The sequence below is a fragment of the Ictidomys tridecemlineatus genome, chromosome 10 (genome assembly GCF_052094955.1).
Source record: "Ictidomys tridecemlineatus isolate mIctTri1 chromosome 10, mIctTri1.hap1, whole genome shotgun sequence".
Lineage (NCBI taxonomy): Eukaryota > Metazoa > Chordata > Mammalia > Rodentia > Sciuridae > Ictidomys > Ictidomys tridecemlineatus.
The window spans coordinates 63,246,353-63,271,678 of NC_135486.1; the positions used below are offsets into that span (position 1 = coordinate 63,246,353).

At 47.3% G+C, this 25,326-nt stretch overlaps 1 protein-coding gene across 1 annotated transcript in view; it reads left to right on the forward strand.

Annotated features, from left to right (window-relative positions):
* The first annotated feature begins 1,345 nt into the window (after window positions 1–1,345).
* The window catches only part of Edaradd (EDAR associated via death domain), a 51,164-nt gene continuing 27,183 nt past the window's right edge, over window positions 1,346–25,326 (forward strand). Inside the window, exons 1-4 of the mRNA XM_013356373.4 lie at window positions 1,346–1,897; window positions 12,919–12,977; window positions 16,379–16,418; window positions 21,140–21,198. Of these exons, the coding sequence (XP_013211827.1) occupies window positions 1,867–1,897; window positions 12,919–12,977; window positions 16,379–16,418; window positions 21,140–21,198 (189 nt within the window). The 5' untranslated portion in view covers window positions 1,346–1,866. The remainder of the gene's footprint in view (window positions 1,898–12,918; window positions 12,978–16,378; window positions 16,419–21,139; window positions 21,199–25,326) is intronic.

Sequence of the window (25,326 nt, forward strand, 5' to 3'; positions counted from 1 at the left end):
TTCATTATTTACAAAGCACGTGGGAAAACCTGGGGCTAAGAAGCACAAACAGTGGCACACACTTGTAATTCCAGCAGCTCCAAGGCTGAGGCAGGAGGATCATGAATTCAATGCCAGCCTCAGTAACTCAGTGAGACCCTGTCTCAAAATTTAAAAAATAAAATAAAATAAAGAGGGCTGGGGATGTGGTTGAGTAGTTAAGCACCCCTTTGTGTAATTCCCACTACCAAAAAAAAAAAAAAAAGGAAGGTGGCACAAAGGAATGATAAGTGACATACCCAATTAATCCTCCTCTAAAACATTAGCATGTAGATGCATTTCTATACCATCTTCTATCTGCTGTGATGAAAAATGGTGTGATAAAAAGATAATTTCTAGTGCAGAGTTTTGAAAAGCAAGACAGCATTAGAGTCACACTTGAAGTGGGGCCAACAAGACTGCCTAACTTGATATGTGGTTCCTGACGATCAAACCACAAAAATAATTCCGACTTCATGTGAAGTACAGAAAGAACCACAAACCAAACCTCAAAATGGATTCCCAGAGAAAATGCCCTTTTAAAAAATTTCCCTTCCTGTCAGAAGGCAGAGCAAGAGGAAGTTTATCATCCCACCAGCAAATTTCCCCGAAAAATTTCATTAACTCGGGTGGACACACAGCCAGCAATCCTCTTCTCTGAAGCTCTTCTATGGCGTACTCCGGAGAATAAGGAGCCATGGGCCTCAGGACGACGAAACAAATGGGGAGAAGCACAAAGCAACCTCCTGGTCACAAGGGTAGGTATGTTCACCTGCAGTTCTGCAGTTTTCAGAGCTAAGGTTTAGACAGAGTCGCTTCTCTGTGTTAATTTGCCTATGACATTGTAAACTAAAAACTCTTACCGCTTTTAAACCAACTTTTGTGATTCTGATCTTATTTATGAAGGCAGATCTAGATTATTTAATACCTTTCAGCGATTCCTATTAAATTTAAATTTGCCTGTAACCTTCCTGGAATGGACTTAATAAGTGTGGTTAAAATAGAGTAATTTTAAACGCTCCCAATTTGGGATCATTTAATGATACAATCATTTAAATTAAACCCTAATTTTTAAAGAGATCGATTAATTTAGCGTTTCCAAGAGAACCGGAAGCGCTTTTATTTTATTTTATTTTTTTACTAGAGAGGCCAGGGGAGCGCGTGTCTGGCGTTTTCCTCCCGCTCCTTTGTGCAGCACTAACCCAGGAGGTCAAGCAAAAACTAATGCCAAAGAAAAACATCAGGACAGAAAGCGTTGGCAAGTGCCATCTTGCAGAGTCGGCCTAAAGATTAGGAAACTGTTTAAATATCTGATCGCCGGCAGGCGTCTCAGTACGGGCCTGTGTGAGGAGCGTTCTGCTGTCCCCGCTGAGGGCGCGATAAGAGGGCCAAGAAAGCCACCCGCGCGCCACTGCCGCGGACTTTCAAGACGAGCGGTTCCCTCGCAGTCTGTCCGGTGCAGCGATCGCTCGAGTCCGGCAGCGGGACCGTCCGGGAGTCGTGGACGCAGCACCGAGCGCACCCCTCGCGCCGAGGCCCCTCCCCGCGCCTCAGCCGGCGGCCCGGCTCCCGCCCCGCGCCTCTGCTGGAGGGCGGGAGACGCGCGGGAAAGGGGCTTTGCTAATTGCCAGAGCAGGAAGTGAGCACGAGGAAGAAGCCGCGGAGACCCGGGAGGAGGAGCAGTGGAGGAGGAGCAGGAGGAGCGGGAGCGGGGCGCGCACAGCTGTGGAGATCCTCTCCTGGCGCGTCGGAACCGCAGGACGTCCAGTCCCCACAGCGCCGCTCTCCTCTGGGTCCTGGAGGCCACCCGACCCTGCTGGGGCGCTTGTCTGCCCTCTCGCTGCTCCCATGTCTTCTCCGAACGACCCTCTGCGCGCAGGTAAACTGACACCGCGCCGCCGCGCCCTCACCTGGAGCAGGGACTGCGGGCCGGGAGATGAGGAGGCGACCCTCAGGGCGCCACGGGACCTTGGGACCCAGGCCGCTCGAGGCTGGCGGGGACGGCGGCGGTGCCCCTGGCCACCCTTGAGAGCCGCTGCTGCCTGGGTGCAGAGCGCTCACCTCCCGTGCACCCCGCGCACCGAGGACTCGATTTCCCTCCCCACGCTGTGGCCCCGGCCGCTTTTGTTCTGGGCGGGGACGCCAGGTTGAAACAAGCCCCGCAAACCTCGGGCAAAAGAGAGGGGAAGAGGTGGATCTCTCCTGTACTCCTCCAGACTCCCTTTCAACCCACTCATGCCATCTTGCTCCTCTTCCTCGCTCCTCATTACGCTTTTATGAAACGGTTTTGCTTTTTCTACTTATTGGCCCCGCAGCTACTTCATAAACCAGTACCGGCAGAATCTAAGAGGGATCCCATCCCCATCCGGGCAGGACTTTGATTAGAATGGCCTCAGTCCTGTCCTGTTTTAAAACATTGCACATTTGTACCTAGGGCCCGCATCTAGATTTTTCTTTAATGTCTCACCTGGGTTTAATTCCCCTTCCAGAAATTCCCTCTCCCTGGTCCACTACAACCTAGGTGGCAAACGCCACGGTGTTTGCAATCACACGGACCAGATCACAGGGACCACTGCACGCCTCGGGTGCAGGTGCGTGGGGCCTTGTCTGGTTTCTGTAAGCTGGAAGCGCTGGGGAGAGCCGCACAGAACCAGATGCGACTGCTTGGATAGATTGAATTTTTTGAGCTTGGGCAGGGACAAAGCTGGACTTTTCCAGCAGTGCTGATTTGTGGCTTCCGCAGTCAGGAGGATACAGAATGTGTCTAGAGGTGTTCAGAAGATTGCATCCAACAGTTAAAGTTGAAATTGTAAGGTGCTAGTTTGGAGGGATTTTCCCCATGAGACTTCAAAGAAAGGTTTGGATTCTTCAGGTGGGAAGTGGCAAACATTTCATTGATTGGAGATGGAAAATAAATAGTCCCGCTATCCTTCCCCTCTCCCCAAACCCCTTGTTTGGAAAACTGAAGGAGAAATAAAGGAGGAAAAAACTTCCTACTCCCACTCACATCCACCTAATTGACAAGGTGCCACTGGATGTTTCTGGCTACTTTTCAGTAATAATGGCCTTGGATATCACTAAATGATGCAGGTGGAGAATTTAAAAAGATCTTGAGAAGGATTCACTAAATGGGGATTACATATAAAATCTGCTTGGGCCCCCCAAAATCAACAGCAGTTAAGAAGATGGGGCTGGGAACCAGCTCTGAAGTGACATAGGTGATATAAAGGCTCAATGTGACAGTAGTGTGGTGAGACCAGTGTGATGTTAGGGCCAGCAATAGTATGCAGGATGTGGAATTCCAGGGGTGGTTCCTGGACTCAGCTTGGCCCAGCCAAAACGGGGTGCACACAACCTGGAACAAAGGGACTTGGGAACCCCAGCATCTGTAGGGTATTGAGAGAACATGGCACATGGGGATCTGTCTCCAACTCCAAGAGGTAGAACCTGAACCTGCAGGTGAAATATGTAAGGAGAGATGGACATAGGTTCCCTGCAAAGTGGAGGCAGGCCTCTGGAGGTTGATATCTCTCTGCCACCTGGCAGAGAATGTTGAAGAAAGTAGTCGGGCCTCTGAAAGATGATCCGGATGCCCCTTCCCACGTGGGATTCTTTCCATCAAATCAAATCACGGTTCCTTGGTTTAGACACACACGCCCTTTCCCGTTTTGAACATTTCATTCAGTTTTGCAACCCACAGGACACACCCACCTTTCCCTTCCTTTTCTGTAATGAAACCACAAGTGGTGCCAACATGTGGAACTAGATACAGAATTTTAACCTCACCTCCCACAACTATGTTACCAGACTTCACTGAGTTTCCTACACTCATCTCCCAACTGGCATTCACACTCACTCTTACCCTCTGCCCACCCATTCTCCAAAAGGTGATCACAGTGATCTCCTAAAAGCAAGTCAGTTCCTGCCCTTCCTCTCCTTAGAGCCACTTCCCAACAAATCCCCAGTCTTCCAGTGGGTGGTTTTTTTTTTGTTTTTGTTTTTTTTTTTTTTAATTTCTGTACTGTTGATTCCTGCCTCTCTTCAACCACCTTACATATAACCTTGTGTGGGCCCTGCTGCCACACTGCCTGCCTTCATTGCCTCTAAAGGCATCACACTCTTGTGGCACAGGACCTTTGCAGAGGTTATTTCTGCTGCCTAGACACTCCACCTCCCTTCTGCACTTTACCTCCTACATCTCCTCCAGACTTTAGCTCAGAGTTGACTCAGCCTGGGCCCCATGTGGTGCACACTCAGCACTCCCCATGCTTTCCATCCTGGAACTGCCTGCTGTATGATTGTTTGGCCAATGTCACTTTCTCCCATTGTAGTGTAAGCTCCTGGATAAAGTCCATGTTTCACGGAGTTTGTCTCTAATACTGGAACAGTATGTAGCACATAGTTACTCTGTACAAAATCTTATTTCAGTGAGGGTCAGTTTAATTAAATATGCTTCAAACCATGGGCAAAGAGTGCTCTTTCCAGCTCAGGACAGTGGGTGGTGCACACCTGTAATCCCAGCAGCTCAGGAGGCTGAAACAGAAGGATGGCAAGTTTAAAGCCAGCCTCAGCAACTTAGTGAGGCCCTAAGCAACTCAGTGAGACCCTGTCTCTAAATAAAATATGAAAAAAGGGATGAGGATGTGGCTCAGTGGTTAAGTGCCCCTGGTACCAATCCCTGGTACCAAAAGAAAAAAAGGAAGTGCTTTTCCCATATTGATATTTTAGGAACTTATTCATCAGTTTAGTGTAACTAAATTTACCTTGTAAAGCTTAAAAAGAAAATAGATGTGTGTATTTCTACATGTATATAATAAAGGCATATATATATATATATATATATATAAAACTTATAATGAAGTTAGCTTAAAAAGCAGCTTTTACACACAAAAAATTACAAGACTATTGAAGTCACAGGGAAGGGAAATGGTTAGCTGTTTACAGAGCAGTGGTCACTCTCTCTCTCTCTACCACTATTAACAATCCAGCACTGGCTGAACCAGAACTGTCAGTCAAGGATGTTAAATACAGAAGAGGAGGAGGCTTGAGGTCTGGCTGAGGATGTGCAGACTTTGGTGCTCTGTTGTGGTGAGCTGAGCACCCATTTCACAAAACATGGCAGCAGCTCTCCCTTTGTTCTGGGGTCCTGTGTGTACCACACAGCATGGCTGCTCCCTGGAGCCCAGCCCCCAGCTCAGGACAACCTTTTGAAGGTACCTCACCTGCCATTGGCCCTTCCCAGCCCTCCTGTGGGTGCATGTGAGTTCAAGGTGGCAAAGAAGGCAGTACCCACGATTGATAGGTGAACCTCTCAGAAGCACCCACATTCACAATGCTGGACCAGCCTGTTCTTCTAAAGCCAGGAGGAGAGGGGCTCCTCTCTTCTCTCCTCCCTTCCTCCTTTCTCACCTCTCCTGTTCCCTGCCCTGTGGATTTGCCCAATTTTTCTTCATTTCCTACCCTTGCTTTCCTGTGGCACCTTGGCTTCCTAAGTTTTCTTCACTAGCAGGAACCTCCTTACGCCCCTTTGCTTCATCTCTTCCCCCTCCTCCCCTGCCCTGCCCTTCCACAGTCTGGTCCCAGTCACTGGGCAAGGCCACTCTAGTTGTCCCTGTAGAAATGTGTTTGCTTGGCGCCCGCTCCCTCCACATCTGTCCAGCCCTGTGGCCAGGGAAGAGGCCGTCGGCAGTACCGCAGCCTTCCCTGGCTCCAAGAGCTTGTGTGGCACAGGACTCCAGGCTTCTTGAGAGCCATTCACGAAAACAGTCCTGGGTTGGAAGAAAGCTATGGCACTAAAAAAAAAAAAAAAAAAAAAAAGTCACTGGTTCAAAGAGCTGCATTTAATTCTAGAAAGCACAAAGGGCCTCACTCTTGTGGCTCAGAAAGCCGGAACCTTTGACAAGCTTCCCTCTTTGTTTTCTTAAAGGACATTTTTGGAGAAGATGTTTGAGCTTCCTGTGAGTAGCTGCTTCTAGTAGCTGGCCCCTCTCTAGTGTGTGGCAAACAAAGGGACACTTCTCCTGGGGGCAGGTAGCCCCTCTCACTCACCCACCCTACCACCATCCCTCCCAGGCTGCTGGTTTAGGTCTTGAGGTGGAGGAGGTGTTGGATTTAGAGCTAATGCTGGAATGACTGAGGCTTTGGGGGAGGTCCTGATGGTGCATGCAATCTGCCTGTGGTGAGTATGTGACTTTGAGGACACAGGGTAGACTGTTACAGGTTTGGATTGTGTTCCCCTGAAATGCTTTGCAGGGCGCTGGATGTACCTCAGAATAAAGTGTCACTGAGGTAATCGAGTTAAAGTAGGGTCATCAGAGTGGGTTCTAAGCCAGCATGGCTGCGTCCCTATGGGAATGGTCAGTGTGAATGGTGGTACACCAGTCACACTGCAGCAGTCCACTCAGAAGGCTTCTGTGACCTCAGAAGTGTTGAGTTTGTCACCATCATCAAGCAAGCAAGAGGACACCAGCTGGGTGTCCTCTGACCCTGCCTTTAGACAGCATTAGGTCCCACAGGTTGAGATGTGGACTCTGTCCCCGGACGGCACCTTCAGAACACCAGTTGCAAACCCAGATCGCTTTACCCCTGCTTCTGACTGAGCAGCTGGAAGAGATGCAGGGGTCCAAGGGGCTTCTGTGCCCTCTCTGGGCACTGCTCTCCGGGAACCTGCATTTGGTGTGGGCAACCATCCAGAAGCTCCTTGAACTCTGTCCTTTGGATTTTTGTGGCAACTTCACTGTTGTAGGCACAACTGTGCTTACTGTCTCTAAGTGTGGTCAAACAAGGAGGGTTTGAGTTATGGTTTAGAGATGATGTGTCCCCCAGAAGCTCATGTGTGAGACAATGCAAGAAAGTTCAGAGGCGAAATGATTAAGTGAAATGAGAGCTTTAACCTAATCGATGGATTAATCCACTAATATGGATTAACTTGGTGATAACTATAGGCAGGGAGGATGTGACTAGAAGAAGTACGTCACTGGGGTATGATTTGGGGGGTTTATGTTTTGCCTCTGGTGAGCAGAGTGCTCTGCTTCCTGATTGTCATGTCATGAGCCCTTTCCACTGCCAAGCCCTTCCACCATGATGTTCTGCCTGACGTTGGATCAGAGCAAAAGTCCACCTTTGGACTGAGACCTCTGAAACAGCCAAATAAACTTTTTCTCCCTCTACATTGTTCTTGTCAGGTCTTTTGGTCCCAGCAACAGAAAACCTGACTAAAATAGTATGTTAGTTTTTCCTCACCATGACAAAATACATGAGTGAATCAACTTAAGGAAAGAAATGTTGGCTGGGCATGGTGGTGGACACCTGTAATTCCAGCAGCTCCAGAGGCTGAGGCAGGAGGATTGCTAGTTCAAAGCCAGCCTCAAAAACTTAGTGAGGTGTTAAGCAATGTAGCAAGACCCTGTTTCAAAATAAAATACTTTTTAAAAGGGCCTGAGATGTGCAAGAAGGAAGAGGAGGAGGAGGAGGAGGAGGAGGAGGAGGAGGAGGAGGAGGAGGATGTTGTTTCAATCCAGGGTCACTTGGCCCTGTTGCCACCCACATGGTAAAAGAAACCTGTTCACCTCATGCAGTTGGGAAGCAGAGAAGAAGGCTGGGATCCCAATATCCCCTTCAAGGGCATGCCCTAGTGACCCAGCATCCTTCCACTGGGTCCCACCACCTTTCAGTAGCCCTGCAAGCTGGGGACTAAGACTTTAGTACCTGGCCTTTAGGGGACATTTAACATCCAAACCATCAGGGTCTGCTCTGCCACTTATAGACTGGATGGGAAACCCAGCAAGGCCTCTGCACAGACTCCTGTCCTCTGTGCAGCTTGTCCCCTCCCAGGTGTGGGGCAGGACCCTTTTGAAATAGAGTATCCCTCTCCACTGTCAGGCAAGGCAGGTCAGAGGAGTTCCTCATGGCCATGCAAGGCAGCCAGGTGGGGAGGCTGAGGTTGCTGCATCCTGTCTTGCCTTGGGGAGGGAGTAAAGAGCCAGGAAAGGTGGGAAAAGACCTAGTCAAGGATATCCTGACACCAGATAAAAGGGAGGAGCGTGCCGCAGCCCTTTGCTCATGTGCAGTGCCGTGGGCCCTTACCTAGGAATGCCCTTCACCTATATAGTCCTGCTAGACACCACTCACAGACTCACACCTGGGGCTGACCAGAGGTTCTCACGCCCTGACATCACAGGCTAGGCACATGCAGTCCACAGAAATCAAATGGCTGTACAGCCCTCCTGTCCCCAGGTACTGTTGTCCCCTGGGCTGAGAGCAGTTTGGCACTGCACCCCACTCCCCATGCCCACTGGTCTCCTGACTGTGCTCCTGGAAGTGCACACCAATCTCATCCCAAGTGTCCCACCTGTCCATTGTCAGTCAAGGATGGTGACCCTGAAACAAGCATTTCAGGATCAAACTGTATTCACTGCTTCTCCTGGAGGGTGGGACTGCACCAGCTATAGACCTCGGCCCAGAGCTGATGGTAGCTCCCCGTGGCAGGCCATGCCCACCAGTGTGGGAGCAGCCCAGCAACTCATCTTCAGTTTCTCCTCTCCAGGTTCTTGTCTTAGGAGTTCAAGAACTGAAAGCCACAGACCAGGATAGGTTAGTGTGGCCACAGGATATCTTGAGGAACAGGGCTCTGGCTCTGCAAGGGAACTGCATTCGGCGCTCTTTCCCATGGAGCACGCTGGTCTCTAAACTTACCGATGGTGTTGGTCAGCTCTGAATGCCATTCAGGTTTGCCTTGCTTCCCTTTTCTCCCCACTTGAAGCTGGAGGTTGAAGTAATTGATTGCATGTGCTCAGTGGGTTATCTGGAGTTGCCCGCTGCGTAGAGTGCACTTCTGCATCTGCAGAGGCATCCCCACTGTGTGCAGGCCACATTGCTGCGGGGTGATGGATAGGCTTGCCCTGACCACCTTGGTGCTGGCCCGAGTTGCCTCAGGCCTGCTCTGCCTGCTGCAAGTGGCCTTGAGCCGCGCTTGCCACCCAAGTTCCAACCCACCCAAGCTGCTGCTCCCCCACTCCACTGCCGCTTTTCAGCAGGGACCAACCAGTAGGCCGGCTGCTGTGTGTCTTGGCAGCCTGGGAGCCCTGTCGACCTGAGCTTGGTCAGGCCATGATCCTGGGGAGTCTGGGCAGCTTTGGGAGGGAGGCTTGGTCAGACACTGAATGACAGGAGCAGGAGAGCCCCACCAGCTTGGACAGGGTGGCCGGTTTTGCCCCTCTGTGCCCTATGTCCCATGCACTACCAGAGCTTGCCTGGCAGACTCCACCTGCTGCTCCCTGGGAATTGTGGAAACAAACATTTTAAAGCTTTAAATAAACAATTTGATTTCATACTTAATAGTATTGCAAATATGCAATTCCAAGGTCTGTAGGTAAGACCTTAGGAAAACTTTCTCTTCTAGATCAGTCTCAAACAACTGGGAGCAGCTTGCTCAGGGCCTGAGCAGCAACAGAGTGCCAGACCTGGCCTGACCAGAATAATTGTCGCCATCCATATATGGCAATGAGAGACCTGGGCTTGTCCTAGGCAGAGGAAAAGCCTGGGGCTGGGAAAGCCAACAGCTCATCTGGGGCCACAGCACTGGGTTGGTCCAAGGCTGCAGGCCTGACTGAGGTCAAGCACCAGGCTATACCAGGCTAGTCAAAGTCACACCCAGGCCTGTCTGAGGGCACAGCACTAGGATGGTCAAGGTCACATCTCCAGGCCTCTCTGAGGTCACAGCACCAGGCTAGTCAAGTTCACAGCACTAGGGTGGTCAAGGTCACATCCAGGCCTGTCTGAGGTCACAGCACCAGGATGGTCAAGGTCAAACCTCCAGGCTTATCTGAGGTCACAGCACTAGGATGGTCAAGGTCATATCCAGGCCTGTCTGAGGTCAAGCACCAGGCTGGTCAAGGCTAGCCCTGTTTCCTGGTGGAGTGCTGGTGTGGGCCCAGACCTCCACACCTAACCCAGTACTCCTCCCTTTAGCTATCCTGTTTGCTTTTCTCTGCTGCCTTTCCCAGTGGTCTCCTCCATCTTCCTCCAAGTCTTTTTCTTTTTCCTTCCTCTTATACTAATTCTTCTGTGAGAAACAAGACTAACCTAGTGTCTTTACAGGAAGCGGTTGAGGCAATTAAGCCCCTGCCCCCCAAGTTCTGCATAGCTGCGCACCTGAGAGCCCATTGTGTTGACACCTGCTAGAATCCCATGCTGCTGGTGTGTGGCATTTTAAAGTACTGGCATCCAGGATCTCTTCAGTGAAGATGACATATTTGAGGAGATGCTATGATAGGAGAAGCAGAAAAGGGACTTGAAGCTGCTTAATGGTGGCTTCTCCTGCCCCCCTGCCCCAGCCAGGATCAAGATTGTGAGAAACATGGAATAAAAAAACTAGGAAATGAGATCTGGGCTGTCTGGCTGGAAGGACCCACCAAAGCACATTCTCTTTCCTCTCCTGGCCTCAGCCTACCTAGTCCCTCTGTCTAGGATGCTCTTCTTATCAGCTCCTTCTCCTGGTCAGTTGGCCCTCGAGGACTCAGGCGTCAGCTCCACTGCCCTGTCCCAGGACACATACAAGCCACCAATCTCTCTGTCTAGAACATTCTTCCTGTCAGCTCCTCCTGGTCAGCTGGCTCTTGAGGACTCAGGCATCAGCTCCACTGCCCTGTGGAGCTTTCTCTTCCATTGTCAGGCACTTGGTGCCCTGTGCTGGTTCCTGATTACTTGGGCAGCAGGAGTTCTACAAACTCAGGGTGGAATTACAACACAATTTGTCTTCTATTGTCTTTATGTCATTTTAATTTCAAATCTGAGTCTGTGTTACATAGACCAGCAGGAAATCCCATTTCAGACAGAACTGGCACTCTGCTCCTCCTTAGGGTCATGAGGGACCTAAGGCTAATATGGTGCTTGGACTCTAGGAGGGAGACCTTGGCTTTACTTTGCTCCAGGTAGGCATTGATCCATGCTATCCACACTGAAAGGTCCTGTGAGGTCAGAGGACATCTTGTCTTCTGGACACCATGCACAGTCATCCACATTGTTGGGTGGATCCTGAGCTAGGGCCTAATCTGCTCCATGCCTTCTCCAATGTGGTCTTACTGCTATCTGCTCTGCTGGAACCAGGGAATGGTCCCTTGTCACAGGAGGACCCTGGCCAAAGCTCTCTCCATTTGTCCCCACTTCTCTCCAATGACTGTTGGTATCATAAAACAAATAGAGATGTTGCCTCCATGATTTGGACATTGTCAACACTTGGAGCAAAAAAAGGGAAAGTCCAGACCTTCTCTCAGCAGGGAAACATCCAGAAAGAACAGACAGATGATTGTCTCAAGAAATGGTTCCATTGAACAGTGGAGTGAAGGAAAGGGAATGAGAGAGAAGAAGAAGGGATGGAGAAGGGAAGGAACAACAGAATGATATTAACAAAGCTATAACATGTGCATGTATGAATGTATCACAACAAATTCCACTTTTATTCATAAAACTATAATGCAGCAAATCAATAAAACAAAATTGTCCTATGAGGCTCCCCTGGATCCCTAGAGGTATTCCTGGACCTAGAGACAGTATGTACTTAATGAGAATTTGGATAAAAAGTGAATGTTTTGGCAGTTGAGATTTGGCAGTAGATAGGTACAGGTTGTATACTGCACAAATCTAGAAGACCTTGCATAAGCAGATTTGATTATTGTTAGGATTTTCTGGCAGGCATCTTTTAAAGCATCTTAGAAAAGGGGAGCTATTTCTTATGTGTACAAATTCATATGATCTGGCAGTAGTCTGATTGAGGCCCGGACCTTTTTCTATATTTCCACATTTGATTTTTTTCTGTACTTCCTCATTAGATTTCTTTTTTTTTTTGAATACCTTTATTTGTTTTTATTTTTATGTGGTGCTGAGGATCGAACCCAGAGCCTCATGCATGCTAGGCAAGCACTCTGCCACTGAGCTACAGCCCCAGCCCCTAGATTTCTTAATTGCAAAGAAAAAGCATTGACAAAGCATAAGACGAAAAATATTAAGAAATCAAGATCAATTTTTGATAAAAATATTGTGAGGTATATTTCCTTTATTAAAGTTTCCATGGACTGCATCAAAAAGCTTCATGCATGTACATGTTAGCTGTTCATTGCTGTGACAAAATACCTTTCCTTGTTTTCAACTGAAATAAGGAAAGATTTATTTTGGCTCATAATTTCAGAGGATTCAGCCCATGGTCACTTGGTTCCATTGCTTTGGGCCTGGGAGGGGGTATGGGAGAACAGAGCTGCTCACTTCACAGTGGCCAGGAGACAGAAGGAGATGGGAAGGGGCCAGTGACAAGATACACCCTTTAAGAACATGTCCTTGGCAACATATTTCCTCAGCTAGGACCCAACTCCTAATACCTCCCAAGGCTCATCTGGGGATTAGCTTTGGGGGATATATAAGATTCAAATCATAACAGCATATAATTTTATTTTTTCTGGTACAGGGATTAAACCTTCAGTCTTACTTGTGCTAGGTTATGTGTTCTAAGGAAGGCTAGTATCTCAAATGATATAAAAAAATTAAAAAGTCACCAATAATAGAAAGAAGCTGAATCCAGAGTTAAATCTTTCCTGTCCAAAGTTATGTCCAATCCAACATGTAAAAAGTCGTCAATATCACATCTGCATAATTTGATTATTTGGTGATATTTTTAGGTGACTTGTTCCAAAATAGCATAGGTTTTTGTGTTTATGTTTTGCAAGGTTTCTTTTTCTTGTTCTCAGCACAGTCTGACTCCGCCCCTCACTTGGCCTGCAGGGGATGGAGAGGGAGCAGTTCTCTAGCCCCTGCTGCCCCCCCACAGCTCACACTGGTAGGAGGATAACCCCGAGGTACCACGAGTGCTTCTCCATGAGGGAAAATGCTTTCTTTTTGTTTTCTCTGCAGATCACATGGCAAAGGAGCCAGTGGAAGACACGGACCCCAGCACTTTATCTTTTCATGTGGTAGGTCACACATTTTACCTTCATAGCCACACCCCTTGTTTTGCATTTCTCTCCCATTTTCATTAAAGTATTTGTGTGAGGTCTAGAAACCCAACAGCAAGATTCTCCCAAGAGAAATTTCTTTATTTATATGGCATAATGAACTTTGGATTTCTCCAGGCTAAAATGGTGTTGTTTTGTGCATACCAGAAGTGACCTTCTTAGATTTTGTGAGGTTTTTATCTACTTTAATAATACTGGTTGAGTGTGTGTGTGTGTGTGTGTGTGTGTGTGTGTGTGTGTGTTGCTAAAGAGTAAACCCAGGGCCTCTCAAATGCCAGGTAAGTGTTCTGCCACTGGTATACCCTCAGCCCATATTGGTCCTACTTTTTACTAACCCATCTTCAAAACTCAAAATATTTAATGTGAGATTGAAGAAAAAAAAATAGGACTCTTTTGCAGCAGCTGAGCAGAGATTGGCAAGTGCTATTTGATTTGCTTCTGGTGTCACCTCTAATTCCAGAGCTGGCTCCTGGCCTGCCTTCCCGACCCTCCTGCACTCTCTACTGCTTTGGGTTGCCAGAGATTCTCCATGCATTGTTTCTCACCCTCCAAATAGACTGTGAGATACTGGGGCAAGTATTTGTCCCCATTCCACAGGTGAGAAGTAGCAGTTAGCTGATGTGTACAGCAGGGGCCCTGCTATCCTGTGCCTCTTGTTCGGAACCCAGTCATGGCCCTGGACACCAGCACAGTTGTCTCTGTGGGTACAGTGTACGACACGTTCCTTCTCTTCCACACTTCTGAAGACAGGGCCACTGAGACATGCAAAGTGCCGATGACCTAAGATACACTTAGTGTCATCAGATTAAGTGGCTTTTCTTCTTTGGTGTGCCAAGGACCTGCTGTCTGGTTTTGGTCATCATTGCAGTTTGGTAAGCATGGGTGGCGTGGGGATCAGGTTTGACACACAGTGGTAATAAGGAAAAGTAATAAGGAAAACTTCTCTCAGCCTCACAAGTGCAATGCAGAACAACCTGGGTTGTGATTGGGATCCTCTCAGATATGGTCTATCACCCTGTAAAGTATCCCTTGGTCCACGGGGAGTGTCAAGGCCTCCTATTCACATCCTGGTGACAGGTTTGCCCTTCCTTGGAGCCCCTTTCCCCACCACTTATGTGAGCCCTCTGGTCACCTCTCCACCCTGGAGGTGAGTGATCTCTCCAAAGCATCTCTGTCACTAGTCTCCCAGAGCTATGGAAACAACACTCCTCGTACTAGGCAGCTTGGAACGACAGCTTGGTTCTGTCACAGGCCTGGAGGTTAAAGTCCAAGGTCAGGGTGTGGGCAGTGCCAGAGGTCGCAAGCCACCTGGGCCTCCTGGGCTTGTGGACATCTCCCCTGCATCTCACACTGTGAGCACGTGGCCTCTTCTCCTGTGCTCGCCACAGTCTCTTCTCTCTTTCTTCTTTTTCTCAGTGCTGGGGATGGAACCCAAGGCCTTGTACATGCTAGGCAACTCTCCACACTGACCACACCCCATCTGTCCTACTGGGCTAAGAGTCCCCCCTACTTTAGTATGAACTCATCTTATTGAATTACATCATAACAACTGTTTCCAAATAAGACTACACTCTGAGATATGAGGGGCTGGGACTTCAACATGTCCTTTTATGGGAGACACAATCCAATCCGTGACATCCCTGCTGTGTGCGGGACACCATGCATCCTCCCTGGCCTGGCAGGTGAGTCTTCGGTGGCTTCATCTGAGCGTCTCCAGCTCACCTGCTGAGCCAGATGTGTGTAACTATCTGCTGGGGCTTGGCCACGGCACATCCTCACACCTTCCTGGGACACCAATCATGCTGTTCCCTCTGGCAAGGATGTCCCCTGCGTTCTCTCTTCTTGGGACCTTCTAGTGCTCTCTCCTTTGTCACCTCACCCTTACGTTTTCTCTAGTAACTTGGCTGTCTGACTTCACAAACACCATGTTTTTCACCTTCCACGTGAAGAGCCGGGCACAGGACAGATGGCACCTGACATTCGATGAAGTAGCTTCCTGAGAACCTGTATGTAAATCCCTGGGCTTTGTGGTCATGGTCCTCTTGGAAGCTGTCTCTCACCTTCCTCTGTCCATCTGCAGCAGACAGCTCTGCTCAGGCTGATGGGTCCCCTTGCTCCTGCTGCATCTGCTGTTCACAGTGACCTTGCTCCTTCCTTTGGGTTCACCCATGTGCTGGGTCTGGGCTCGCCTCACTCAAGCATCACTTCCTCCAGAGACCTGCACTCCTGCACCTGTGTGTTCATCCACACGGTCTTTCTGAGTCCATGTCTGGGGGTGCATCAATCATAGTCCCTTCTGTGGAAAAACTCACTGTCTCTCTGAGGAAACGAGGAGTGCTTTCCAACCAGACTGTGGAGTGCAGAGCACAGGGTGTTCCATGCTCTGGAATGGGGAGGAGAGGAGCTGATTTCTTGGGGGCAGGGTCTTGGTCTGCAGTGGATTCTGACCTATTTAGTTGTGTTGGGAGATAGTTGGATGCTTCTGCAGGTCCTGAAACTTAACTACCCAGCTCAGAGGACCTCCATGGAGAGGCTCTGAAACAGGCCACTTGTGCTAATGTTCCCCTTGTCAAAGGGCCCGGTGGGACCTGCCGGACATGTGGAAGCAGTGACTGTTCAGGCTGGAGGACAGGGGACAATGGAGTGTGAGCCAAGCAGGGTTTGGGGCAGGACAGGGACTCCTCTCACGGAAGTCTTCAGAGAATGACTGCGTTGTTTAATCTGAAACAAGTTACTGGAACATTAGATACCAACAGATAAGTATGAGGGAATTAAATACTTTGCTCGTAAGAGCATTTGCGATTTGAACTTCCTGTAGTGGGGCTACCCTGCACTAGTCCACTGAGGCTGGGCATCTGTGCTGGTCAGGGGCTGAGCTTTAGTGCCATCTCATGCAGGTGATGGCAGGTCACCTTGGGATCTGTCCTACGATTCAAACCAGAGTGGAGCACTGCCCAGAACACATGCTTGTTGGCCCTAAAGACTGCCACAGAAATGGGGAGAAGAAATGAGTCTGCCGCCATAATGCCCGGAAATAAATGCTTTAAACTGCAGGAAGGAGATAGGGAGATTAGCACTGTTGAAAAGAGGAAGTGTGGTTTAGTGGTCAGAGCCAAGGAAATTAGAGAGAGCCTTTTTCTATTTCACGTTTCAACACTAGCTTCTTGTCAACCTTGATTTTCTTTCTACAAATTGAGAAGAAAAACAATCAATGGATGTGGACTAATAGATCTAAGACTAAGCATTTCCAAGATTTTAAATTGAAAGCATGTTTTAAATGGAAAAACAAAGCTTTCTTTTCACTTTGATCTTATAACCGACATTTAAAAATAACTCTTCTCTTTTGTTGGTTTCTACAGTCAGACAAATATCCCATTCAAGACACGGGACTCCCTAAAGGTACGTATGATTAATGTAACTCCTTGAATTTGTGACGCTTTAGTATCTCGAACAAAGCACTAGTCTAAGTCATTTTTCACTATTTAAAGTTGTCAAACAGAAACAATGACAATTTTTCTCACCTGTTACATGACTAAAAAAGTTCACAAAGGAGTGGACATTATTACCTTAGGTATCTGTATGATTGCACAAATGGTGTGACCCTGGTTCATAACCAGAGAAGTGAAAAATTGTGCTCAATTTTTGTACAAGGAATCGAAGAGCATTGTGCTGTCATGTATGACTGATTAGAACAAGTTACTTAATTAACTAATTAAAATAACTAATTAAAAATATATATATGTCAGCCTGAAAAAAGTTCACAAATGAATTTTCATTAAAATGTGTAAATTATTTTATACCAGATTTTATAAAATAAATTCCATTGGGGTTTTTACTAAGCATAAAATGAAGATAGCCAGATCTCTATCCTGAGTGACAGAAATCTAATACAAGTTGGTTTTAAAAGTAGGGGAGGGGCCTACTGGCTCAGGGTCCCCTGCGTCCTGCTGGGTCCAAATGCTTAAGGCGGCTCCTGGACTCAGTCTCTCTGCCTCAGGGCTCTGCCTTCTGTGATGGTTTGGTTTGGGCAAGAGATCCCCACCTGGAGGGAAGGGTGGTCCCCTGCACTGCCAGCTTCAGGCTGTGCTATTCCAGAGGGCAGAGGGGGAGGGGGGAGCCTCCCCAGAACCCATAGCACCACTGTAGGGATGACTGTGAGGGTTCAGGTTGGGTCTTGTGTCCATCCCGAGTCACTTACTGCCATCAGGAAGATAGGGGAGGTTGGTCAGGTCTGGTTCTTATGGTCAGATGGGATGGGCATGAGGTAGATTCTACCCAAACCTCAGGAAACAGTGTTCTGTGGCCATCAAGGGAGAGAGGAAGTTGACCAGGCACAAAATCCAACCAGTGAAGCTCTTTTATAACCCATAGTCTCAGGTTTAGGCCATTTGGGGGCGAGACCCTAGTTTTTCATTCTGTTTTATTTGGAGATGAGAAACTATACACTCAATATTTTCACACTGAATGAGGAGAAAGGGAAAGTCTACAGTATGACTTTGCAAGTCACACGTTATAGAGCCTAAGTTGCTGGTTGTCACATGGGAGCACTTATCTTGTACTCTGCTGACCACCCAGAGATGATGTGGGGTAAGGACCATTAGTTGTGTGCAGCTTCAGGGGCACCTGGCTCCTGATCCCCATGGAGGTGTGCCTGCCCAGCCCCTGCTCTCATGGGCTTCCCCGGCAGTTCTTGTAGTTGTGGGGACCACAGGGATCTTCCTACCTGGGCCAGTCTGTGGTAAGTCCAGGTTTGGCCAAGGTTCTCCTCCCCCTACCCCCAGTTTTTCTTGCTGGTCCTTGAAGTGACACCGTTAGAGTGTCATTATTCTCTTGTACATGCCTCTGGAGTGGCAGTGGTGTACAGAAAAAACTATCAGGACCCAGGCTGTGCTGGAGGGGCACATTCCCTTCCCCTTTGCCCTCTCCATGAATGACCTCAGAATCTCTGGGTCCCAGACGTGGGACTCTATCTCAGTAGAAGTGGAAAGTGCTTGTTTTGTAGACTTGAGTTGCAGTCAAGTCTTGTTTGAAATGCAGATCCTGGGCCCTGCTGTCCTGGGATCATGGCGTGGGGGTGGGGGGGGTGGGGGGGGTTGGGATTGGACCTAGGACTGCCCTGTGAGCTCACAGCTGTGGGATGGGGACAGAGCTTTTTGAGAGCCTACCAAAGAGGAGAGGACTTGCTGGGGCTGCTCAGAGTACCCAATGACTCCAGGTCTCAGGGTCTTCAGTTCCTCACCTGTGGAGCCGAAAGGACAAGGTGACAAGGTGAGCACCCACCTCCGAGGGTGCTGATGAGAATTCAGTGACAGGAGTGCAGAAGGGTGCCTGGCACATGTGACCAGGAGTGGTGGAAAAGATGGCCAAAGAATGGTGGGAATTCAAGACAGAAGACTCTCAAAAGCTCCCTCCAAGCAGAGTAGCCAGGGTGGGATTGTCTTGGTGCAGTGTGAGGCTGCCATCTACCTCAAGCTCTTCTTTTATCAGTCTTTGACTGCGATTTCCTGTTTTGAAAGGAATAGGCTGTTACTTAGCAACCCGGTCCCATGCTTGTAGTACTGCTGGGTTTCTCCTGGAATTTGAATTTCACAAAACCTCAACTGAAAGCCATTATGAGTGCCCAGGAAATGTGACTTTGATAACCATACCTTAGACCTTTCCTTTATCCTTATTCACAATGAAAAATATTAAATGCCTAATTGCTCATCTCCAGATAAATACATCATTGTGTAGATAAATGAACCATGGTTAGAAGTTGAAATCATACTCCAACATTGGTATTTAGTAATCTAACAATTTAATGTCTGTTCATATTTTTCTTTTAATTCCACAAATGGGGACAATATCATCATTAGACATTTCTGGTATTTAAAGTTGTTTTTGGAGAAAGTAAATCCATACGGATTTGTAAAGAGACTAATTTATAGACCTGCAAGTTAAATGTAATCAAATTAAGTACCCACTAGGATTCCAACATTTGAGTGATTTGGGGGGACTCTTGATTTCATAGAGGAGTTATGTATGATTAGCTTTAATAAATAATCTCCATATGGCTTAAAAGTCCTCAAAGTTCATTTTCCTAAGCTGGTTGAGCATGTTTCACAGTCTTTATTATCCTATTGTCATATCCCTGCTCTATTCACAAACAGCATGAAGGGGTTCTCAAACACAGGCCAAAGTAGAGTTGTTTACCGTAAGTCAACCGAGAAACCTAGTGTAATTTGAGCCATCTGTATCTGAGTTATTACTAAGCCCCTCCCATCACTAGGGTCAAATGCAGACCTTCCTTTTCATCCCAGGTCTTGAGGGTTCCCCTGTTTATTCTGCAGAGCCTCTTTTCCGGTGGCTCTGCTGGGTATGTACAGGCACAGGACTCAGGACTCAAGTGAGACCGGGCCTCACTTTACTCCTGCAGATCCTGCTTGTTCATAGAAACTGCTGGCTTGAGTGCTCTGGAGCAAGTGTGACCCGCCTTCCAAAGAATTTTGATACCTCAGCCACCATTGACAGGGGAGAGGACTTGTGGGTAGATGGGTGTTCCAGAAATCAATCAAGATCTGGCCATTTCCTTTTCTGTGGTGGGCCAGTTCTAATCTTCCCTGTATTTCTCAAAAAAAATCATATAGTGAGTTGAAAAGGTAGAAAGAAGTAGAGTGACTTTATTGTTAATAGCTTTGTGGAATTTGAATTTGATGCTATTTTAGGGGCCCAGAATCTGTGTGTTAAACAAATTCCCCTCATGATTCTTCCACCAGGGAGTGCCAATACATCTCTTTGGGGTGGGGTCCACATCCGATCCCAGGGGTTTGTCTGTGGTCTGGATTGGGCCATGAGTCCCCAAAGGCAAACGTCACCCTTCAGAGGGTGGCTCTAAGCCCAGGTTCTCGGCCAGGGTTCTGTGCCCCTGGAGAAGAGTGGTGTGCCCAATACCCCGTGCCCTCTGTCATCAGCACCCGAGCGCAGCTGGCCTTGGCACCCTGATGCCCTTAGGGGTCAGGAGAACACACAGCAGGAAGGGGACCAGCAGCCAGGGACAGACAGGGTCACTGCATTTGCCTGGATAGCATCAACCCAGTGCCATGTGGAATTCTGCCTTCTGTAAATCACACCAAGGGACACCCCACATTGGTGCTGCGGATATTGGTACTGGAGTACATGATTGCAATGTCTGAAACCATGCATGGCACAGGTAGCCAGTGTGGTCACCAAGCTAACGTAACACCCAGGAAGCTCCCGCCTTGAGCAGTAGAACCTAAGCAGCAGTCAGATAGGGTGCTCTTCTCCCACTGCCTGAGCAGGTGGGTGCTCAGAGACCACCTGCCAGATGCAGGTGGTGCTGACAGTGCTCCACACCCAGCTCTTGTTCATAGCAGTTTTCATCTGGGATGAGGGGGCACTTTAGATGAGAAAACCCCCAAGATAAAAACAATGCAGCACCCCAGGCCAGAGTTCAAGTCTATCAGCATTGGTGTCTGTCCCAGGCAGCCTTCAGTGTATTGGCAAAGTTAGTTATCAGAGAAGTCAGGCAAATCTGACCAAATGTCTTCAAGGGTCGTCAAAGATGGGCCATCCTGTTCATTTTGACAGGGTCGTCAGAGACGGGCCATCCTGTTCATTATGACATTTGGCCTGATGGCCTCTTTGTCCCATGGTCAGGGAGGGATCCCATCCTAGGATTCTGGTGATGGCCAAACACATGACATTTGGCCCTGGACAGATGACACAGACAGTGGCTTGGGAACAGATGACACAGACTGTTCTTGGGAACAGGGGACAGCCAGGGCTTTGTAAAATCCACAGGATGGGGTGCCTCTGGTTCCCGTGAGAGGACATGGTGGGTTGGTTTAATAATTCCATGAGCTGGCTGGGAACTGAAACCTGCTGCTCAGCGTGGGCAGGAGTGTGCCTCCCTGGATGAGGCGTGTGGGACCAACCTTAGGAAGAGCTGGGAAGAGAACTGTAGGCCACCACTCAAGGCCTCACTGCTTTATGAGACATCAGGGCCCCACGTGACACACGTGACATCAAGGTGGCATATGATGTCAGGCCTTCATCCTGGGTCTTACACACAGTGGATGCTTTCTTCAAGCTTTGAGTCTTTTTTTTCCCCTCCCCTCCAGTTGAAGAGTGTGACACGGTTACTTTGAACAGCCCACCAAATCCTGATGAGCAAGACCAGGTAAGAATAATTTCAACTGTTTGTTATCACCTCCAGCTACATGGTAATTCACCCAGAAAGATTACAAGAATGACCAAATAGTCTTAAACATAAAGAATGAATAACATGGGGGGAGTGCTGGGGGGGCGTGTGTGTGTGTGCTGGGGTTGTAGCTCAGAGGTAGAGCGCTTGCCTAGCACGTGTGAGGTGCTGGGTTCGATTCCAGCACCACATAAAAATAAATAAATAAAATAAAGGTATTGTGTCCAACTACACCTAAAAAAAATGATAAAAAAAAGAATGAATAACGGGATTTCTACATAAAGAAGTAAGATGGAAAATGATCTCTAAGTGTCCAGTTAGGCAGTATAATCAGGAACCTCTGTTACTTCTAATAACCATATAGTTTGCAAAAAACAGAAAATTAATGTTAGTGAGTTAGAAAATGGAGTAGTGTCAGACCCGCTGACAATCTGTAATTCCTGGTACAGCAGAGATGTTTAAGAAAGACACATGCATACACACACATTCAGTAGAAAATGAGCACCATCTTTACTTTTTTCTCTCCTTCTTTTATACAGCATTGTTAATAAAAACAAAGGGAAAGGAAAAACATCCTTTCGGCAGCTTAATCCTTACAAGCATGGATAAATATTCTCAGGAAAACTTTGTTTATGGTCACAGTGCTACGTATTTCTTATCAATTAACTTGTGGCTAGTTATTCCCAGGCAAACACACACACACACACACACACACACACACACACACACACACACACACACACGTATAAATTTTACACTTGGCAGATCATTCTTTTATCTTCTTAAGACCGCAACAAGGACACAGTTCAAAGAGCTCATACTTTCTCACAGAACTCCTTGTTTTCCTAAGCACAGCAAAACTTAACACTTTGTGTGCGTGAGCACACAGAGTAGCTTTCCTTCATGTGGTTGGTTGTTGTTAGGTGTGAAATTTTTTTAAGACACCACAAAACTAGATAGCATAATGTAACATTTTTATAATGGTTTGTAAAATTTTACTTTTTTTAGATTTCAGAAGTCAAAAAATTTTGTTTTGTTTTTATGTTTATCCTTTGCTAAAAATTACTTCATCCGGGCATTATAATCATACACTACAGTGGGACTGGCTGTGCTGTTTTCACACATGGAGGTGACTTCATTTGGAAAATCCCATTCCTCCTACCTCCCTGTGCCTGCCCACCACCCTCCCGGGATCTGCTTGCTCTACCCTACTGATCTCTCTTCAGATGTCAGACTTTCACATGATGTCTGTTTCCCAAAAGCAAGTGTTCATTATGTTCTGATCACAAGAAAAGATTTATTATTTTAAAGTTTAGATTGTGCAAAAAATAATAATAACCAAAAAAATAGCCATAGCAACAGAACCCAGGGAGGATTGCTTGTGATCCCGCTGCTGCCCTTTGGCTATACATCCTTCCAGTGGCTTCCTTCTTGCCCAACCTGGCCCACCTCTGTTCAGGCGCTCCCTCGAGCACACCAGCAAAGTTGCACAATTCCTGAAATCTGCTAAGCTCTGGTTGAAGCATTAAATGTCTCAGAAGCATGTCTAGCCCCAAGACAGGCTGGTTCATACCTGTTCCTTTCATAAACCAAGTTGATTTTTAACAAGTTTTGTTTGGTCTTGCTCTAAAAACATCAGTCTTTAATAAATCTTCAGTAATGATATTCTTGGGCAAGGAGATCACCTCTGTGGTAAAGCAAAGTTACATAGTATTTGGTAGAATAAGTAATTTTAATTGCAAAGCATAGGCAGTGGTGCTTTTAATGGGGGGAGCAGGGGCTCAGCTGCAGAATGTGGGACTCAGCCACATAATGTGAATGTGGGACTCTTCCTTCGAGTCCTCACAGTCAGCACCTTCCTCGAAATGTCAACCTAGTGACTTGCTGAATTTGTACTTTTCAATAAACCCAAAGTAAACATTTTCCCTTCCTAGTAGCCTTCAATATCTTTAACAGTTTTTCTCCTTACCTTTTTTTGTGACACGACATAGGTTTCCTTGAAACTAAAAAGAATGATGTGTTTTTAGTTTACTTTTAGGAGTTTTCCAAAATCGCTTCAGATTAGGTGTAGAATATATGTTACAACGCTGATCAATGTTTTCCCTAACATTAGTATTACAGTTCTGGCTGTATCACTAAGGACTGCCCTCAAAGATGAAAATGTATGTATCAACTAAAGAAAAGGAGGAAAAGATCTATTTGAGACTTCTGAAGTTCTATTTTAAAATCAAATGTCTTTTCTTCTGGTAAAAGTGGGAATATAAAGCTACCTACTTCAGTTGGCTATTTCTTTTATAATCTATAGGATTTGTTCTAACTGCTAGAGACAGAAAGATTCTTTGAAACCAACTTGGCACTTAGAACAAAGAAAACTCACTAGGGAAGAAACATTTAAAAGGGAGAGAGAGGAAAAAAATGAAAAAAGGCAACCTACCCTCCATTTTTTATAGTTGAGACATTAAAACAAGCTGGAAACGATTCTTGATTTGAACACTAATATCCTATCCCAATAAGGCTTAATTTCAACCGCCTTTCTCTGACTCCTGTCACATCTGATGTCTAAGACAAAGCTGTGGGAATGACCCTCCTCTTTGAGTCATTCACTCAAAGCCCTGAGCACTGGAGCTACCCTGCCCTGCAATTATTGATTATTGACTATGTAATCTGAGACCATCTGAACTCAGGTTTTCTGGTTTTGATGTGTGTGGTGCTGGGGAGGGGACTCCAGGCCTCCTGTATGCCAGGCAAGCTCTCTACCACCTAGTCATGTCCCAAGCTGTGGACTGAGCGCTCTTGGACATAAAGCGGTAGGAGGGGATGAAGGGAGACAGGAGTCCCGGCAGAACTTACAGATTTGCTGGGGAGGACTGCAAAGAAGATGAGATCCCAGGAGGTGGGCTCTCTGTTGAAAGGATCCAGAGGACATTTCCTGTAACCTTCATCAACAGACAGTGACATTCTTAACTCTTCTACACACACAAGCACATGGCTAATTAGGAAGCACAGAATTGGATCCAGTTTGTAGTCAGGAACCCGCACCAAGCGGGGTCTGAAGTAACACTGAAAATGAGGAAAATAGTCAATATTTAAATTGGAGTTGAGAGGTCATGGAAAGACCAACACTTTCCCCTATGTTGTTTTCTTGGCTTTACAAAACTAAGGGTTTTATTTTTAAGTTTTAGAAACCATATTAATGATTGGCCCCTATAGTTATCCTAATGTGAGATGTTATAATAAGAAAAAGTGAATGTAACATACACAGGAGCTCTTCCGACTGTCTTGGAAAACTTTCTGTAAATCTAAAACTATTCTAAAATTAAAAGTTTATTTTAAAAAGAATGATAAATAAAATTCAGATTCTAGGAAAGTGGAAGAACTCACCCACAATTCTACCATTCAGTACAAACTATTTGTCACTTTGATAAATTTCCACCTACATTTTTATGTGCAGTTGTAAAGAAAACTGCAAATAATTGCACATTGTTCTGTTCCCGGGTTTTGTTGTTTGATACCTCGTGTGCACTTCACTCAGCATACCATCCACCCTGTGGCTCCATGTGGCTCACTGTCCTGGTCAGTGGCAGCAAGATAGGATCACGTGTGACATGGAAACCATGCTGGGGGCTATGAGCCAGGGCCAGAGTCCTCTGGTGGTGGGATGGTGTGAGTGAGGCTGTGAGGGGACCCTGTGACAGTGAGTGTGGCCAGGAGCTGCAGCTGTCCTTGACGACCTTAGGAGTGGGCTGGAAGGATAGTGGAGGGCAGGGCCCTGGAGCCTTGATGTCAGAGTGGGGTGAGTGGAAGGTGTTGGCCCCTTGGCCATATCTGGGACCCCGGATCAGGCAAGATGAGACAGGCTGGAAGAAAGTTGCTATTAACAGTGTAAACAGAGAATTCAGGGAGGTCAGGTCTGTGTGCTGGGGAGGAGGAGTTGGCTCTGGGAAGCTTCAGAGTCCTGGGAATGTTCTCCTAGCAGAGCCATGTTCAGGGCTGGGTAGGGAGAAACTCTGAGTCTGGAGACCTCAACCACCATTGTGGTCACTCAAGGAGGGCCTGGATTCGAGCTTGGCAGGGGGAACCAGGAGGCAAGTGTGCAATTTAAAACCC